This window comes from Vicugna pacos, chromosome 5 (assembly GCF_048564905.1).
Source record: "Vicugna pacos chromosome 5, VicPac4, whole genome shotgun sequence".
NCBI lineage: Eukaryota > Metazoa > Chordata > Mammalia > Artiodactyla > Camelidae > Vicugna > Vicugna pacos.
In genome coordinates this window covers 34,754,601-34,775,293 of record NC_132991.1, presented here as the reverse complement: position 1 = coordinate 34,775,293, position 20,693 = coordinate 34,754,601, and the positions used below count along the sequence as shown (strand labels likewise).

At 36.1% G+C, this 20,693-nt stretch overlaps 1 protein-coding gene across 4 annotated transcripts in view; it reads left to right on the top strand.

The window, feature by feature from the left end:
• The first annotated feature begins 7,009 nt into the window (after window positions 1-7,009).
• The window catches only part of WDSUB1 (WD repeat, sterile alpha motif and U-box domain containing 1), a 57,948-nt gene continuing 44,264 nt past the window's right edge, over window positions 7,010-20,693 (top strand). For 2 of the 4 annotated variants that reach the window (XM_072961030.1, XM_006196195.4), the window contains exons 1-6: window positions 7,010-7,135; window positions 7,700-7,871; window positions 9,313-9,734; window positions 11,352-11,536; window positions 15,729-15,821; window positions 19,643-19,736. In XM_072961030.1, coding sequence (XP_072817131.1) covers window positions 9,337-9,734; window positions 11,352-11,536; window positions 15,729-15,821; window positions 19,643-19,736 — 770 coding nt within the window. In that variant the 5' untranslated portion in view covers window positions 7,010-7,135; window positions 7,700-7,871; window positions 9,313-9,336. The remainder of the gene's footprint in view (window positions 7,136-7,699; window positions 7,872-9,312; window positions 9,735-11,351; window positions 11,537-15,728; window positions 15,822-19,642; window positions 19,737-20,693) is intronic. The other 2 variants (XM_072961028.1, XM_072961029.1) reach the window with 2 other exon arrangements.

The window sequence follows — 20,693 nt, the reverse complement described above, 5'->3', positions numbered from 1 at the left end:
TCCTTTGCCCATTTTAAAATCAGGTTGTTCTGTTGTTGCTGAGTTATAGGAGTTCTTTATATATTCTGAGTATTAATAACCCTTATCAGATACATGATTTACAAATAGTTTCTTCTATTCCATGGGGTTCCTTTTTGCTCTGTTGATTATGTCTTTTGATGCACAGAAATTTTTAATTTTGATGCAGTCCAATTTATTTTTTTCTTTTGTCTATGTCTTTGGTGTCCTATGCAAGAAATCATCGCAAATCCAATGTCATAAATCATTTCCACTATGTTTCCTTCTAATAGATTTAGCTTTTACATTTAGGTCTTTGATCCATTTTGACTCAATTATTGTATATCATATAAGGTAAGAGTCCAACTTCATCATTTTACATGTGGATATCCAGTTTTTGCTATACCATTTGTTGAAAAAACTCCTTTCCCCACTTAATGGGTCTCGACACCCTTGTTGAAAGTCGTTTGATAAAATATGCCAGGGTTTATTTCTGGGCTCTCTCTTCTTTCCCACTGGTATTTTCCCATTGTTGTAATAAATTGTGAAATCAGTCTAGTCATCTTCCTTTTGTCCACCACTCTGCAATCTTGAACCCAGATCTGATCTTGTCAGTCCCTTACTAAAACTATATTTGTGTAGCACTGAAGGTTCTTCAGAACTAGCCTCAGCCTGTTCTTAGTTTTTCCTATCATAACCCCATCTTCTCTTCTCACATTGTCTGTTCATCCCACAAAATTACTCCAGAAGACTATACTTACCCACCACCTGCCAAATTCTATTATCTGTGCTTTCCTCTACTCTCCTTCCCACCCTCCCAGTGGCAGTTACTTTATACTCCTATAGAATTTTCTTACTATCAGAGCCATTATCACATCATAAGTTGTATTTGCATGCCTGCTTCCACCCAGTAAAAGTTAAGCTTGATGGCCCTTCAAGGAGTAGCTTCTTTGTGCTTGCCTTGGCCAGAGTTATCACACCCGTCTACTGCAGTTACACAGAGAAAGTGGTGTTAATATGTATACAACACTGGGCCAAATACTGCATGTGTGGTATTTTGTTTAAGCTTCAAAAGAGTCCTATAAGACATATGACATATGAGGAAACCAAGGCTTATAAATGCTTGGTTACACAGCTGGTTAGTTGTCAGAACTAGGATTCAAACTCACAATCAGCTGGCCCCCAAGCCATGCTGTTATCACTAAGCTATGAAGACACTAAACAGAGATGGGTGGTTAGTGAGATATAATAGGGTCTGGTGACTTAACTACTTTCTTATAAGCCTGGACATGATTTTATCACAGCCTCCAAAGTTGATCAGACCTAGGCTTGCTGATGTGCACCAATCTCACAAAGTAAAGCATAAACCAGAGTATCAACTAGATTATGATGGGAGAGATTCCTTTCCATTAACTTAAGTACCATGTCCAGGTTTCCAGTGTCATGATCTCTAAGAAAGAACTGAATTATCTGAAATACGCTAGGTAAGCATATAGAAACAGCATACTGAGAATGAGGTGTACTTGGGAGTGTTTCATCCAGTTACTAGTAAGGGCAGGTGAGTCACCCCTTCTCCACAACACAGCAAAGCACAATGGGATCTCTCTCTGACAACTTCTGGGGTTCTTTCCTGGACAATGCATATTAAACAACATGTTTTACCCCTCCAACTCTCCTTTTAGTCTGTTCCATAATGATTAGCCCCATTTTTTTTTTCCTGAGAAACTGAAATGTCTCCACTTTCTTGATCATATTTTCCAGTTCTACCTATTTAAAATTATTTCTAAACATTTGATTGCAATTCTGCACATTTCTAAAGCTCATCATGAGTCGTTTATCAACATGTTTTTTGTTATATGCATAGAGATAATTGCCCATTATGTATGGATTTAATTGGCTTTCTTACCCCTCCACTTGAAATTCCTGTGAGCAACTAGGATTCGTATTCTCCCATAACTATTATGGGCTGAATATCTTCCACTCTCACCCGACACACTTCCTCAAGAGATTGTGTCTTACACATTCTTAGATACCTGATATCTAGTGCAATGTCTGCCATATTAAAGGTACCCAATAAAACTGTCAATAAAGCCTTCTAATCAAGGAAGGCATTCAAAAGAATGAGCCACACTCTCTGAAAGCAGTGCCAAAATTGGGGGTCTAAATATCTTTCGGTAACAGCTATGCTAGAATAAATGTTTGACTTTCCAGAACGATTGCTTTGAAAAGGACAGCCCTTATTGCATATATATGTTGGATAATATTTCATGAAATAAGCAGTCATATTACTTTATAATCATATCTTGAAGCTTAGTAATTTTCTGATAGAGTACAGCTGCTTCCTGAGACGTGTTAAACAGGTTCATGTGTATAAAAAAGGGCCTAAGAGGTCCCAGGTGAACGAAATAGGTGAAAAGGCATGGGTTTTCTGATACAAAGTGGAACTTCTCTATAATTCTCCAGATTGCTTTCCTCTGGTCTCTAACTTTGATCTCATTCCCTTTCAAGGGAGGTTCTAACTTTGATCTCATTTCCTTTCTACAGGAACATTTGGTAGAGTCATTAATACCAATACCATAAAATCAGATTTCTAGCTTTCCATCTTCCTGGGCACATGGTGAAAACGTATTTCCTAAAGCCCTTGTGGTTGAGTGAGGCCATTTGACAAGCTAGTTCTGGCCAAAGAAACCTGAATGTAAGTATTGTATGTATCTTGCTGGCCGAGTATTTAATTTCTCTTTTCCATGCGGCATAGCAACTATTAACGCTAAAATGACTCATGTTCTGCCAGCCCAGTGCCCTGATTAACTATATTGAACATAATTCCCTACCAAGTCACAATGGACACGTAGCATAAACAAGAAATAAACCTTTGATTTAACTCACTGAGATACTTAGGTTGACTGTAATTGCCCCATATGCTAGACTATCCTGATACTCACAGACTGGCTATCAAACCATTGGATAAAAAGGAAAAAAATAGGCACAGGAGGGCTGAATATCTTACCTCTCTTTATCCGATCACTTATGAAGGGGTCCTGGAAAAGGACTGGAATACACAACTGAGGAAAGTGTGATAAAAGATTGAGAGGGTCTTGGAAAAGGCCGTTGATTGGACTGTACTAGTCTGTCATGGTCAGGAAAGACTGTTAATACATTTTACCTTAGGTTCAAAGGAGAGATTGTGCTTTTGAGAAACTCACGATGAAAAACAAAAACAATAAGAAAATGAAAGGGCTGGAGTGCATTTTGATCCACTGAAACTTTGGGCTGCTGTGGATCTGTGTGAACAATGCTTGATGCTATTGTGGAGACCCAAGTTTGATCCACCTGAAGAGGACAAGTAGATTTTATTAATACAAAGAACTACTGGCCTTCAGCCAAAGTGGTGCTTAGAGGGATGTTTATTGTTGTAAATCCTGTATGTTTGAAAAAAAGATCATTAAGCAACAACCTAAACTTCCAACAGAAAAAGAAGAACAAACTTCCTGAAGCAAGCAGAAGGAAGGAAATAATGATTAGAGCAGAAGTTAGTGAAAAAGAGAATGTAAAGAGAATAGAGAAAATAAATTAAACCAAAAATTGGTTCTTTGAAAAGATCAACAAAATGGACAAAACTTTAGCTAAACTGACTGAGTAAAAGAGAGAAGACTCAAATTACTGAAGTCAGGAATGAAAGAGGGGACATTGCTACTGACCTTACAGAAATAAAAAGGATTATTTGTGAATTCTGTGGACAAGTAGATAACTTGGGTGATAAAAGACAAATTCCTATAAGACACAAACTACTGTACCTACCTCAAGAAGAAAGAGAAAATCAAAATAGACCTATGAGAAGCAAAGAGATTGCATTAATAATAATACCGTCAGTTGGACTATTGTTAAATGAATTTGATTAGACAATATCTCTCCTATTTTCTTCTTATGTTATAAAAAACCATGAATCTGAAACCAAAAGTGTGGATTTCTTTTTCAAAAATGCATTTTAAAATCTTGAATTCTCTTATAGAGCATTAATAGTAAGATACTGGAAAGTAAAGAATTTGAAAAGATGAGATAATAAATAAGAAAAGAAAAATTTACATTATAGGAAGTTGGAATTTAAAAATCCATAAATGAGACAAATGCTTCTCATACCAAAAAGGAAGAGGCATAGTTGGAACTGTAAAATTTCTTTAGCATGTACAAATACCAAGTGTCATCACATTTCTTTCTCGTCTTCGCATTTCCAGTCACGCGTACATTTTCTATCATCAGGCAGTTCTCGCTGTGCTGGGTCCAAGTCTTCCTCCTCCCCTTTGTTTGGCAGCCCCTGAGTCTTTCTTTCATCTGTGGAACACCAACTCAAAGAACTCCGCTCAACTCTCATTACTTGGTCGGCACCCCAGGACTATAGGTGGATTAATGGAAACAGAAGGGTGTAAAGTTTATTTAATGGCAAAGAATAAGGGAAATTTAGAGAATATTCCATCATGCAGAAGGTAACACAACACGCTCCCAATTACAGCTTCCCAGATCCCCAGAGTTTTCTACTGAGGGGTAACGCTGTGGTAAATACCAGGTGTGAAGAGTGATTGCATCAGTACGAGAGAATTCCTGGGCCATTCCCATGGATTTCTTTTTAAACTTTTTTTGAAGTATAATATACACTACACACCAATGCATATATGTATTAAGCTTGATACATCTTTTGCAAACTGAACACCTCTGGCCTTACTTTGCAAAGCTGAACAACCCAAGTGTGCTCCTGAATACTTACTGTGAAATACTTGGGTATTTCCCAAGCTCATCCCTCAGCTGGCCCACGTTTCAAGCCTGTTTAGGACCCATTCCTACACCCACCTTTTCTAATGACTCCAATGCCTATCATCTGTCTCACTCTCTCCCCTTTGAGTTCTTGGTTATTCTTGACTATATATTGCAATGATATGTTGAGAGCATTTGTTGCTTACTGTTTAACTGAAAAGTTAGTTTTCTTTGAAATATATTATTCAAAATTGTTTTCTATATTCCCCAAGAAGCATTATTACCAGGAACAAAACTAGAAATTAATGATAAAATAGGATTAATTATTGGCTACAGGGACAAAATTAGAGCCAAAAATGTACAAAATACTCAAATCTTCAATATTCCAAGTCAAAGTTCCAATTATTTGACATTCTGTCCTGTGAAGTAAGGTAACTAGTTCATTCATCTGATTAAAAATCTCTATGAATTCTTACAGTGTTTCTCTACTATATTAGTACGATACTTTAATTAACATCTCCCAAATTGCAAATTCGTAGAGATCAGCTACAATAAGGCTTCCCCCTTTAAAACTGCCTTTCCTTGTAGAACAGGCAAAGCTGACCATACTGACTTTCAGGTCTCCATGCTAAATTACTGGCCTGTGTAGGCAGGGGTTTCTTTTACATATTTTACTGTAAGAATGCTATAACCAATTTTACCCATCAAATTAGTGAAAAAATTTAAAAAATTACTCAAGTCTGTCAAGAATGTGGAGAGACAGGCACAACCATATGTTACTGAGAATTTAAACTATACAACCTTTCTGAAAAGCAATATGGCATTATTTAAGAATCTTTACACCCTATGTCCAACAATTCCATTTCTATTTAACAATTTCCTTAGCAAATGTTCATAAATGTGGATAAAGATTTATGTACAAAGTCATTTAGTCCAGTATTATTTATAATAAGCATATAAATATTGAAACAACTATCCAAAAACAGAGAAAATGTTAAATTATGGTTTGTTTCTGGAAGTGTCAACCGTTAGGCAGAAACAATAACTATGCTACTGAAGAAATTTTAGAAAGAGAAAATGCTTGGGATTCAAGTTTAAGTTTTAAAAAAGGTAGTTTTCAAGTCTTTTTGTAAACTTATTGATATTATGCATGAAAAACTGAAAGGAAATGTTATCTCTGAGTAGCTTCACTTTGGTGCGATTATTACTATTTTTCTTATAGTTTCTGTATTTCTTACAGAGAGCTCTGTTATTTACACGATGAAAAAGTTGCATTTAGAAAAATACTGTTTTGGCAGTACTTTGGCATGTAATCAAGTGCAAAATCTCAATCATAATGCACTCACTGATCAATTTAAAAATTACAAGAACATCTCAAAATCATTAATTTCTATCTCCGCTTCTCCTTGTCTTTTTCATTACAAATCATTTCCATCTATCTCGATTTCATATTTAAATTTGAATACTTCAGGTTATTACTTTTCCAATATATGACTTTGGTTCCCTCAGGTTGATAATTTTTTAACATTTCTTCATTGAAGACTTATGTTTGTACCTTTGATTTTCAACTGTACACGGCCCTATACTGTGTTGTGCACTTAACTGATAAGTGTTAGCATGCCTAGGAACTTATTTCTGCTCACCCCAAAAGGGATTGGCAAGACCACTTAGTAGTCAATTACAAATGGAAACCGTCTATCTGTGAGCTTATGAGACACTAGGAAACGCTAGAAGAAATGCACATCGGGCTCAGGAGATATCAGTATACCGATCTGCCCAGTGGACAGCGGAACTGCAGGACTGGGGCCCAGGGGCAAGATGCCTGACCTGGAAAGCAAGATTTGGGTAAGCTGAGCACAGAGGTTATCGCAGAAGTCATGGACCGCGGAGGTCAGAACTGGCCTAAATAGAAAAGACCAATCAGGTAGGTCAGAGAACAGACAGAGCAGGATAAAGAAATAACAGCTGAGGCAGGAGTCTCAAAAACCTTGAGCTGGAATAACTGGTGAGTTATACAATGCCTCTTTAAAACGACATTTCAGGCACTCACTGAACCTTGGGACCTCAGCTTCTTCACTTGGAAAAAAATTGTATCAAAAGGTTCTTCCCAAGTCTGGATTCATCTTAATCCTAGAGCCAGAATTTAGAGAACTGTCTGTCTGGGGGCGGAAGAGCGCGCATGCGCCGGTGCGCGGGCCATACCCCCAGGGGGCGGGGCCTGTCCTTTGGCCTTAGGGCGTCCGCCAGCGTTGGCGCCAGCCCCGCCCTCCACGCCTGCGCGTCACGTGCTCCGCGCCGCTCGCTCGGCACCTGAGGGCGGATGCCTGGCGTCCTGGGTTTTCGAGGGGAAAGGGGCCGCGTCTATGGACCAGTTTAGCAGTGGCGGCGGCAGGTAGGGGAGCGCGACTGGGGTCAGCCCGCGGAGCTTCCGTGCACGGGTGTCTGAACTCTCCGTTTCTCGGCTTCTGTTTCTAAGCGCGCTATAGGGACCGGCTGGGATCTTGACGCGAGGGAGGCGCGGTTGTGCGGCCTCGTCCCGGGAGTCGGGTGGGGCCTCACGGCGTGGTCTGCAAGCCCCAGCTGGGCTCTCCCGAGCTGCGGTCCCCGCGCCCCGGAAGGCCCTGCTCCCCGCCGGACGCCCTGCTGTCTCGGGGTGCTCGGTCCGCTGAGGCCCGGCTGGCTCTCGGAGTTGGGCAAATCCTTGGTCCCCGCGTGCAGGGGGTGGAGGGAGTAGGTCGCGGGCTTTATGTTGGCTTATTCTTGGCGCATTTCAGGTTTGCTTTGCATTAGATAGGGTTGCGTTTGTTCTCACTGGCTAATTGGCTTGGTTTGCTCGGGGCTTGAGTGTTTGGCGTGACGGCTGAAATCCAAGCCCCAAGGCAGGTAGGGGTAGGCTTAAGAGCGCTTTTCAAAACAAATTGTTGGGCTAATTACGTCTTTGTGCTTCTGACTGTAGACCTCGAACTGCAAAGGGAGCTGAGTGCCACAAGGGTGTGAAGGCACAAGTTTGTTTTGAAAATCACCTGTGTGCACTTGCACAGTTGAGATTTGGGAGTTCTTCAGAAAGCACCACCTGTTCGCGCCTGTTTTCAGTGCAGCAGTACAGACGATGATCACGGGTTTTTTGTGTGAGTTTTTGTTTTTTAAACTTTATTGGATTTTGGAAAAAGAAGCTGAACTTTTGAGATAAGATAAATGTTGGTAAAGGCATGCACCATCTGTTTGTAAAGATTTCTGTAAATAATATTAGAACAAGGGATTATGACTTTTACAATCCAAAATCATGCCAAGCCCTTTACGGCTGATTATTGCTTCATTCCACACCATTTTCCCACTCTCAGATTTTTTTTTAAGTATTGTTATCTTTTTTGAAAATTTCCTAATCATTCTGTATTCATCAACTGGATGTGGAAAAAAATAATTCAACAAATATTTGACCACACTAGGTGCTGACACCGTTTTACATGCTGTGGATACAGAAATGAGCAAGATGGACCAGATCTGTGCTCCTTTGGAGCTTACATTCTGGTTGGGGGGGACAAAAATAATAAATATACCAGATGATGGTAATTGCTACACTGAGGATGAAAATAGGGTGATGTGCTAGCCTAGAAAGTGGAACTCTCTCTGAGGAGGGACACTGAAATTGAAATCTGAATGAAAAGTAATATCCCAAAAGCAGAGGGAAGAGAATTTAAGCATGAGGAAACCACAATGTGAAGATCCTAGGTGTAATCTTTTTAACCAGGGAAGGTGAAAAGAAATGAGGAGGAGGGAAAATGATGGGAGTTGAGGTCTGAGAAGTTGGCAGGGAAAAGCCAGATCATACAGGGTTTTGTAGGCTGTAGTGAGGAGTTTAGATTTTATTCAGAATTTATAAATCTGTTCTTAAATGCAGACTGGCTAAGTCCTTTTTTTTTTTTTTTTGCCTCTCTTTTTGGTTTCCGTGATTTATTAAATTGGTTCTTCAGCTCAAATCTTTTATATCATTTTGTTCTTTGTCAGACAAATGACAAACCATGAAATGATAGCTTTCAACACTGCCATGTAAATTGTGAATGAAACCTTTTGTTAATTCTTATAAGTACCCTCAAGGTCTGCATCTTAAAGGCAGAGCAATAGCCTTGACTCCGTCCTGTGCAGGGAACAGTGAGAGAGTTTGTTAAAATAGTGAAAAATCTTCTGTTGAGATTAGGAGATCTGGAATGAGGCAATGCTGAGTAGCAGTTAAGGGAAAGACTTCAAAGGTGAAATAAATACCCAAGTTTTTGACTGTTCAGTGTCAAATCAGTTTGAAGTTAGTTGACTAGGTTTTCTTTTTTTAGGTGTTATGGAACTTCATTGATATAGCAGTAGTGATTGTGATCATCATCAGAATTTATAGTCTTAGACATGTTTCATTTTTCTCCCGATTATCTTTACCCCTGGTGTAATAGATTGCCTTTTAAAAATATATATGGAGGAGCTTTTATTGAGCAAATCCATAAATTGATTCTGGCTCTTTCATGTGGATTTGAGTTGCATTTGTTTGATTCCTAGGATGAAGTAACCTTTATCTAAAAATTGCAGGATATTTTACTTCAAATAAAGAACATGGTGAAACTAATTCACACATCAGCTGATCATGATGATGATGTCAACTGCTGTGCCTTCTCCTCTTCCCTCTTGGCTACTTGCTCCTTGGACAAAACAATTCGCCTGTACTCCCTGAGTGACTTTACTGAACTGCCACACTCTCCACTGAAGTTTCACACGTATGCTGTCCACTGCTGCTGTTTCTCCCCTTCAGGACATATTTTGGCTTCATGTTCAACAGATGGTACCACTGTCCTATGGGATACTCAAAAGGGACAGATTTTGGCGGTAATGGAACAGCCCAGTGGTAGCCCCGTGAGGGTTTGCCGGTTTTCCCCAGACTCCACTTGTTTGGTCTCGGGGGCAGCTGATGGAACTGTTGTTTTGTGGAATGCACAGTCGTACAAGTTATATAGGTAGGAATATTTAAACTCTTTCCGTTTCTAATCCTTTTAATGAGTCTACCAAAAAAAAAAAAAAGGCAGAATATTTTGATGGCTTTAAGAAGCAGATAATTTTCAGACATCACAAGGGAAAATATTTTGAACTATCTTCTGACATCTTAAAAACAGGTGTTTAATATGATTCTTGAAGTAGATTCGCTTGTCTCAGAGAGTTTTACATTTCCGATCTTTCTGTTGTAAAATAAGGGTTAATTGTGTTAGATTTCTATGGATTTTTTTTTACCGTAAGAGCCGAAAAAGAAACCAAAACAATCTCTTGAATAAAATTCAGTAATTTGAAACTTCATTTTTGTCACTTTTTGCTCAAGTGTTCTTAATAATAAAGTAATGGTAGGTAATTCTCACCTAAAAGGCACAGCTATTTCCTGACTAGGATTCTTGCTGGGTGAGTGACCAAGCCCAGAAGAAGGAACCTTGTGATTGTGATGTTGTGTTATCACTTCTTAAAAAAATAATCACCTGACAAACTCCTTTTGGATAAAGTTACATCAATTAATTTATACCAGTAACATTGTGTTGCAACTCACCAACATTAAAACAGTATACTTGTGTGAATTTATAGTGTGGTGAAATATATATAACATAAAGCATTTTAACCATTTAAAAGTATACAGTTCAGTAACATTAAGTACATTAAAAACTATAAACTTTTAAATGTTATCAATTAAGATAATTTAATGTACCTTATCCTCCCCCAGCATCAGAGTACAAATGCTAGCTGATAAACCACTGTTGCTCATTTAGATTTGCGTCTTGGGGCTGAAGAAGTTGATGTGTTTTAAGCATTGTTAAACAGTTTGAAGACAAAGCACAGAAAGAATGAAATGTCTTTAAGCTATTTTATATGAATAAAATACAGCCATCGGCTAAGGAATCTTTTTTTCACTTATCAGGTGGTAAATTCTGCCTCTATAGCATTACTTCCCCAATATATTTAGTCAATGATATAAAAATGATACACTGCAGTAGATTTAAGCACTAGATGGGACACTGTACTAATTGTTGGGTTTTTACCAGTTTATTTTTCCTAAGTGAGAAGATACTTAATATCATCAGGCCCATGCTTCCTAATCTTCCAAGATAATTTTAACTTACAGCATTTTCTGTAAGTTAACATTTGAATATGAGATAAAAGGCCTTACTGTTGTTTCTGGCTGATTTTAATACAAAATTTGAAAGTACATTTGACCCCAATAACATGTTTTTCAATAAAAAAGTTTAATCTTTTAAAAATAAAAGTGACTATAGTTGATATTGTTGGTTGTTACTGCTTTTTTTTGTTAAGCCTTGTAGATTTTAATGTGTTCATACTGACTTGCCATATGGAAAAGTATGAAGGTGGACTTTGGTTAAGATAATGTTTAAATCCTCTTAGTTTTAGAAAACATATCTCAGTGTATAGCATATAAATGATATTTTATTTCTATAGGCATCTATTGCCCTTTCTCTCAAGATCTATGATGGCCATTTATTCTCTTTTTACTCTTATCAAGCTGCTGTTAGAGGTTGTAATATAAAGTACAAGATGCTCTGAAATGAAAACATCCTTTTGTTTTGCTTCTGTTTCAGATGTGGTAGTGTTAAGGATGGCTCCTTGGTGGCCTGTGCATTTTCTCCTAATGGAAACCTCTTTGTCACTGGCTCCTCATGTGGAGATTTAACAGTATGGGATGATAAAATGAGATGTCTGCATAGTGAAAAAGCACATGATCTTGGAATTACCTGCTGTGATTTTTCTTCACAACCAGTTTCTGGTTAGTTATTTTACTCTTGTAAGCCCTAGTAATTCCTATTTGTAATTGGCATATGACTTTTAGTTCTTTTACTCATTTTCACTTCATCATTAGTAGAACGACAAGCCCTTTTAGTTCATTCCTTTATAAGGAGTCACCCTTCTCTTTCGTGTTTTGCTTTTTTGAGGGGGTGAGGGTGGGTAATTATGTTTATTTATTTAATGGAGGTACGAGACGATTGAACCCAGGACCTCATGCATGCTGAGCATGCGCTCTACCACTTGAGCTGTACCCTCCCCCTCTTCATGTTTTTTGATCAAAATGAAGTCACAAATATTATTTGGGAAAATCAGATTTTTTTCATCTTTTATTTATTTTTAGTTGCCATTTTTTGCATAAATTGGTAAAGCAGAGAGAATAGAAAGAATACACAGTGTTTTAAAAATGGCTCCTTTCCCTTTCTCATTTTATTCTTTGTTTTCCTTTTTCAGTTTTATTAGGTAGAATTATTACAGTTTGACTGCATATATACATTATATTGCATATAAATACATATATGCTGTATACTGCACTTTTTTTTATTTTACGTATATGTACTGATCATTGTTTCTAAGAACAGATTAGAGCTTTAGCTTTTTAAATTTACATAGTTATCAAAGGAATAAAGCCAACTACAAAATAAGAAACAACAGAATGTGGTAATCCAACCATAAAGATAATAAAATTTTCTTCCTTTATTTTCATCTTCTGTGTTAGAGTGGAAGTTCTGCTTTTGGCCCCTTCAGTCTTAATGGTTAGTATATGTAGGGGCTGACTCAGCTTGGTACAGTAGATCTGGATTCCTTGAGTATGGTAATTTAGAGGACTTAACCCTGTTGATTTTACTGTGATTTTTGAAATATTGTATATTGATATTCAAATAGAAATGTGACATTTAAAAGTTGGAAACAGAGGCTGTATTTTCTATTTACTAATTTAATCTTTCAGAAGATAAATTTATAAAGCATTTGACAATACAGTTAGTTTTTAGAAAAAGAAGAAACAAAAACTCCTGAATATAGACTCTTGGTTTTAAATAAATACAGTGTGTTAGGAAGTTTTCTTCTTTTATTTTCATCTTCTGTGTTAGGATGGAAGTTCTGCTTTTGGCCCCTCCAGTCTTATTGCCAAACCAGTGCTGTCCAATAGCAATATAATATGAGCTACGTGTATAAACTTAAAAATTTCTGGTAGTAGGTGAAATTAATTTTAGTAATATATTTTATTTTATCCAATATATCTAAAATATTATTTCAGTAATTTATAACCAATTAAATCATTGATAAGATATCTTACTATTTTTGGTATGAAGTCTTTGAAATCTGGCATGTATATTATGTCACATCTCGATTTGTGCTAGTCCCACTTCAACTGTTTAGTAGCCACATGTGGCTAGTTACTACCTTATTGAACAGCTCTGGTCCAGTGGCCGGATGGCTTTGGCACTCCCCTATTTCAGGGACATCAATGGCTTATTAAAATATGATTAAGGTAAGATAAAATGCCAAATCCAAAACACAAAGCCTGTAAGCACCTTAACATGTTATGTTTCCCTGCCTTACCTCAGATCTCACGTGGCCTCACGCATTCTCTTGCCGCACTGGCCTCTTTTCGTTTTTTCAGTGTTTCTAAGATTTTCCCGAGGGTTTGTGGACCCTTCACCTGATTCACTCTTAGTCATCCTTTAGATTTCAGGTTTAAAAAAAAAAAACTTCAGGTGAGCTTCCCCTGCTCTCCCCTCCTGCATTCAGTGTAAAGTAATTTGATTAGTCTTTGGGTTGCATGCTTTATTGTCCTTTTACATTGCTTAGGGAAGTATCACAAGTTTTAATTGTGTAATTATTTATATGGCTTATGGTTAATGGTGTTTTTCCTGTTAGATAGTAAGCTCCATAGAGCGGGTCTGGGTCTGTTTTATTTACAGCGCCTGGCACATAGTAGGCTTTGAAATGCAGACTGATGAGTAACATTCCTTTTATAGATCTGCTGAAATTTCTTGCTTTTGTTTTCTTAATCTTTTAATATCATGTAGCAGGTTGATAGATTGCCTTTTCCTGAACCTATTCTTATATTAAACCCCTTTCCTAATTTAGTTATGGTAATTTTTTTAATATATTTTTTTTTTTGCTGTTTTATTCTAAGAAGACCAGCTTATAACAGACAAGAACCATTTCTTCCATTTCTGTGGCACCTTATCCAAAATTGTATAGGAACTCAATGAATCCTTGAATTGTATAAACATGAGGAGATTTAGGTTTCCTTTTTGATTCTAATTTATCTGAAAAAAAGATTTTCAATTAAAATACCATTTTTATATTAATATTAGAGTAAAGCTAAGGGCATCCTTGTCCTGCCTTTAGAGGGATTGCAGCTGGTGAGGCCTGGAAAGTTTCACTAAACCAGGCAGAGATTTATCGTGAGATTCTAAAATGAGTGTAATACCTACATCCCTACCCTACCTTTAGAGTATATTTCAAAGTATATTTCTCAGAATGATTCTAATGTGTTTCTTCTGTTGTTTCTTTAGTTTAGTTCAGTATCTATTAAATTAGATATTAACCTTATGTGTAAATTCCCTGAAACAGATCAGTGTATGCTTTACCAGTGATTATTTTAGGAATTTGTTGAAACTACTGGATTTTCTTAAAAGATAAAGTGTATAATTTTAACTTGCTATTGTTTTATTTGGTATTTGTTAATATCCATACATACTTATGACATATTGAGTTATTCTTTGTGACATTTCATTCAAATAAGGAAAAATAAGCCTGTTTGTGCCAGAATATAAATGTTCAGTTCTCTCCAGTTTTTAAGTGAAAAAGTTTGAATTAGATGATTATTACAACTGAAATATTTTTCCTGAAGAAAAGTCTGTTTTTAAATGTTAGATTTTTAGCATAGGCATATTTTAAGGTTTATAATTTTCCATTGTCCTAGCTGAATTCTCACTACTGAAAAGAAACTTCAGAATTAACTTCAGAGGATCTATTTAGTCAAGAAACAATGAAAAAAAAATTTCTTAATTGAGTCTACCTAGTATTTAAGTGTTTTACTCTCAGCCATTTTTGAGTAAATTGTTCTGCCTTAAAAAGACTTAATGAGGAATTGCTTACACCATCAAGATCTCTTTGAGAAAGGATGCCATTTGGCTGAACCTGTGCTTTACAAAAACAAAAATGGTCTTGAAATGTGGAAGTCCCATGCATTTAGAAAAACTTACAGTGAAAAAGGAGTTAATTTGTAGTGTGTAATAAAATATATGTGCTTTCAACAAAACAGAGTCCATAGAAAAAATTTATTTTACATATCCATGTGTATAAATTAAGTACCATACACTGAGTATTTGCGAAACCGGAGTGCAATCTTAAGATGATGGATATTAGGCTTCTTAATTGTGTCTTATTGCTTATGAGTGCCAAAACTTCCTTTGATCTGTGAAACTAGGTGGAACTCATAGAAAATTGAGTTGATAATACCAGCATTTACTTTACTCACAAATATTTAGGAACTTATCTAATGGATGTATAATGATACACTGAAATTACCTAAGCAAGCATAAAAACTAGTGAGTTTTTTTGTGACACCAGATTTAACTGATTACTTTCCCTGATTTGTGTAATATTTTCCTCCAAACTTACTGGACTCAAGTCATGTTGTTTTGGATTTATATAAATCCAAGGCTTCATCTTGATTAAATCAAATGGGGGGGGGAGTCATTCCTAGTGAATTATAGACTAAGCTATTAGAAAATAGATATATCCTAAAAAGTGTAAGTTGGGAATAATTAAGCATTTAATACTTATAACTAACTTTTCTTCCTAATTTTTCCCATCAGTGCTAACCCCATAGACTCTATAAAATTGGGTTGGAGGATGTCCTAAGCTTAGTGGCTCAATATTGGTCCTTGCAGCCATGAATTATATCTTTCGTGGAAGATAAAGAAAAAGATATTTTGTTGTAGCAACTTCAGGGGCTGAAATAATAATCCTTTTAAGTACTTTGTTTAAAAGAAGGTTTTTGACTGACATTTCATTATATGGTATAGATTAATATTGCTTGTGAATGTGGTTTGAATGAATAAAATTAACAGATCCCAGTCTAAGAAATTAAAAAATTGTTGTTTAAAGTTTTATCAGTCTTGTTATATTTATTTTTAACAAATTTACATTTTTAGGTGGGGAACAAGGTCTTCAGTTTTTTCGATTGGCATCATGTGGTCAGGATTGCCAGATCAAAATTTGGACTATTTCTTTTACCCATTTCTTAGGTATGTATTCAACTAGTAGTTTTCTGAAATTATTTGTCATCCAGGTAAAATTTCTATCTTAGTTAATCTTTTCACCTAAGGAACTCTGGATATCTAAATGTGATTATAAAAATGTTTTAAGAACTTTTAATCAAAATAATACATACACATGATTTAGAAATTGTATGCTTACTGCTGACTATGACCTCACTACTACCACCACCACACATTCCTGCTTACCAGAGGTACCGCTTTGCACTTTGTGTTTTCAGCTCTTTTGATAGTTTTCAGAGTTTCTGTAAATATTGTTTATACTATCGTATTCTAAATTTTATCACTATAGTTAGTTTTTTTTTTTTATATTGTGTGTGACTTCTCCCCAAGTATTGTACTATTCTTTCAGGAGACTAATTAGTCAAGAAACTTGAGGCTTTCGTTTTTGGAATACAGTTTTATGATATTTCTTTAATTTCTTCTCTACTTTCTTTTTATAACTCATTGAGTGTTATTTTTTTCTATTTTCCTCCCACAGTTATCTCTTTATCTTTTTCTATCTTACGAGAAAATTCCTCAGCTTTATTTTTTAACTTTTTTGGATTTTTTTAGTCCATCAATTATATTTTCAATTTCGAAAAGCTTATCTTTTTTGTTTCTTTCTCTTAGTGTCCTTCATTTATTTTACAAATGCAAGATCTTTTTAAAACTCTCAGGGTACCAATTAGAGGCTTTTTGTTTGGTTTGGTTTGGTTTTGAAGTCCCCTTCTGTTTCCTGATCATCTTTATTTGCTCTTCGTCCCTTTTTTGTTTATCCTGATCTTTCTCTTTTTGGTTACGTTCTTCAAATGCCTGGAGATCCTTAGTATTGCATTTACTTTAAAGAATTAGACAATAAGAAGCAGTGGTGGCTTGTTGCTGGCTTCCCTTTAGGATAAGGAGGTCGGTTGTTGGTCCTTACAGGGGAGGGGCTGGGGGATTAGAAAATGTGAGTGTCTGTGTGCCCTGGAGCTGCCCTGGAGCTCCCAGGCAGTCATCATTTTCCTTCCTGAAGAGAAGCAGCTTTGGTGCAGCAGACTATGGGTGGGGTCAGGGGGGGACTGGAGGTAATACTGAGTATTTCATAAAACAGACCTTTAGTTAATTTTTCTGTTTTCAGATCTACATCTCTATCACTCTGACTTTCCTTTTCCTCGGCTGTTAATTGTCCTATGTCTTCTGGAGTTTTCTGGGGAAGATTAGCTTTCTGCTTGGCTGTAGCCCCCTCGTTTTGCACTTCAGGCTGTTAACCTCTCTGTGCTACCTCATCAATTAATTTGCTTTCTGCCTTCCCAACATTAGTTTCAGTTTCTGATTTGCTGATGCCCCTCACCCTCCTGTTCTCTTCATTGATGTGAATTTATGTCTTAATTAATTTCTTCATTATCATTTTGGTAGGAACTCTGAAATTATATGATTGGTTGGCCATCTTGCTTCAGATGCCTAAACATATTTTAGTTTTATTATTTGTTACCTAATAAACTTTAGTTAAATTACAAACTGTATTTCATTGTTTATAAAAATTATTGTCAAAGATGAACAAAGCTGAGTTAAAGTAATAAGGACAGATTTTATTAGTAATATACTGTTGTAATAGGGAAGAGTCTAGCATGAACTGAACTCAACTTGAGTTTATACAGAGGCGACTGTGTGTTTTATGGGGAGAATAAGGGAATTGAGAGCGTGTAAATGGGGGCTCTGTAGCACCTGGGAAGTAAATAATTTACAAAAAGCAGGAATGGGGAAATTGGTCCATGTGAAACCCATCTGGGTTTACTAACTGGCCCTTATGGAAGTTAGGCAACTCCCCTCTCACAGAGACCAGGAGGCAGGAACCCTGTCCTCAAGTGTTGACTGGAACAAGCAATAAGTTCTTTTGGCAGCTGTGGGTTTTCGCAGGGAGGCACTTTAAGGGTGTTAGGATCATCCTAGGGATGCAACGTTGAGCCCTTAGAAGAAACTGTTAGTTTAAATCTTTGTAGGCCAAGGCCAAGGCCTGGTTGAGAAGGTGGATCAGAGGAACCTGGCCAGGGTTTGGTCAAGGAGAGAATCTTTGTCATTATGCTGGTGTAAAGAGAAGGGCCTATTATCAGGAAACAAATACTTTTTGGGTTTTTTTTTTTTTTTTGGTGTGTGTAAATCTAGTTACTTTATTGCCTATAAGCTTGCATTTAATAATTCTTTTAATGTGTTCAGTGACATACTGGTGAGGATAAGAGTTCCATTACCTCTCTAGTCTGTCCCACCTCTTCTGCTCTTATTAAATTCTTACAAGAAACCATGAGTATAGTCCTATATGTGGATATTCTAAATGGAGCATACCTTGAATAATTGTTCAGAGGTAAAGCGTTTTATACATTGTCTGGAAAATGTGGTTTTACACTGGCTCTTTAAGACAGACGTAACAGTTTATAAACACATGCAGTTAAAGCCTTTTCATAAAGCATTTAGCATTATTTGCACCTAATTTTAGTTGCTTTTTTATAGGGAGGAGTAGATAGACATATGGATCTTTTTCTTGAGAATGTAACCAATTCTTTGGATCCTATTGCAAGTTTTATAGGTCTTCATTTGGTTTGCAACTTGTTAATAGTTTTGCTTTGTTTGATTGTGCCAACTTATTGATCTGTATGTGCCTAATTAAATCAGTGCCTTGAATGCCCACATCTGCTCTCCCAGATAAATACAGCTTTTGTTTTGAGTAGAAATAAAATACATGTTTAATAATAATAAAATGAAATATGTTTTTGATTGTTGAAACTTTTACCTGCTCTAATGACCTTTTTGTTTAGTTACGTGATTTTTAAGAGCCATTAACACTTCAGAAAAGTTTTTATTAGGTCTGAGAAAATTACAGATTTCACTTATTTCCTTGTCTCTCCAGGCCAGCTTCTTCGTGATTATTTTTATAGGTTGTCACTAAAATATATTGAATTTCCTTGGTTTACCTTTTTTTTAAAAGTATAGTCGATTTACAATGTGTTAATTGCTGCTGTACAGCATAGTGATTCATTTATACATATATATACACATTCCTTTTCATATTCTTTTTCATTATAGGCCATTACAATGTATTGCATATAGTTCCCGTGCTCTACAGTAGGACTTTGTTGTTTATTTTATATATGGGAGTTGCTATCTACGAATCCGAGCTCCTAATTTATCCCTCCCCCCCCTTTCCATGCTCTGCCACTGAACTTTACCCGCCCCCCTGGTTTACCTTTAAAAAAATGATGTTTCTTTTCAGTTCTTATAGAAAGCCTGAAAAGCATTTTAGTGTTACCATACTTCGTAGGAATATTATAAGATATATTGGAATTATAAGTTGTATAAATTACCATTATTTTTAATTTATAGAATGAGAAAACGTTTTCTTAATAGTAGATTTTTAAAACTACAGGTATTTGAGTCTTTGTTGGCATTTGGCCAATTGGGTGGGTCGCTGGGTGGGTGTGTGTGTGTTTCAGATGCCAAGATTGTAGTATAGTTCAAAATTTTGAATTAGCCTAAAACTTTATATATTTATGTATTTTAGAGTTTGAAGTTTTTAATTTTAAAAATAATTTGATAATAACATCCTCCCATCTAGCCTTTGCTAAGCCTGAGATCTTCTTTGCCCATCACTAAACTTTTGAAACCACTTAATCACACAGCATCCTAATACTTGAATTGCGTGAGGATTTTTTTCATTTTTGTGTCCTTTAGGCATGCAAATATTATTTATTGAATAAATAAGTCCAATAGATTTTATTTTAAAATAAATTCCAAGTAGTCATCTTGCTAATTTTTACTCACCTTGTTATTTGCAGGTTTTGAATTAAAATATAAAAGTACACTGAGTGGGCACTGTGCTCCTGTTCTGGCTTGTGCTTTTTCTCATAATGGGCAGATGCTAGTCTCGGGGTAAGCAATTTAGTTTATTTTCCTTAAACCATTTTGATATGCTATAGAATAGACTTACAGAAAAGTGCATAAAACATAAGAGAATAGCTTGATAAAGCACCATGATGCAGACTTGTAACCACTACTCACGTTGAGAAATACAGCATTGCTGTTTTCCTCCAGAATTCCCCTCCTTCCGGTGACAGTACTTCAGGTCATATGCAACATTGCTCTTTCCTTTTAAACTGATTTAAGACAAATCATACAATATGAATTATTTTGTGTCTGGTGTCCTTTTCTCAAAATTATGTTTATTTTCCAAGCAGTTGCACACTCCTACAGCAGTGTTATTTCACATCCTATCTTATGCTTAATATTGTGGTTGTTTCAATTTTAGCCATTCTAATGGGTATGGATGTTATCTTACTAGGATTTTAAGTTGCATTTCCCTGAAACAATGAAGTTAGAACCTCTTCAGAAGTTTATTAGCCATATGTGTTTCCTCTTTCATTAAATGCATATTCACATCTCTTGACCATTTTTCTTTTGGAATATCTTTTTCTTATTTATTTGTTGTGTATATATATGTATGTATATCTATAATTTGTTGAATATACTTAATTTATGGTTGAATATATGTATATATTTATATTTCTATATAGGAGCCATTTATTGGTTATATGTGTTGCAAATGTCTTTTCGCACCCTGAGAATTTGCCATTCCATAGTTTATAATTTTAGTGTAGTCAGTTTGTTTATGTTCTGAGGTCATGAAGATATTCTTCCTCTGTTAACTTTTAAAACCTTCATTATTTTTCCTTCCTCAAGTTTGATTTGTGTATAGGTATGTAATAGAATCCAGTTTCATTTCTTTCCATGTAGATACCCAGTTGTCTCAGTACTTTGTAGGGAAAAGATAATCTTTTCTTCACCATTTTAATATGTCACCTTGTCAGAAATCACTGAACATATGTGTGT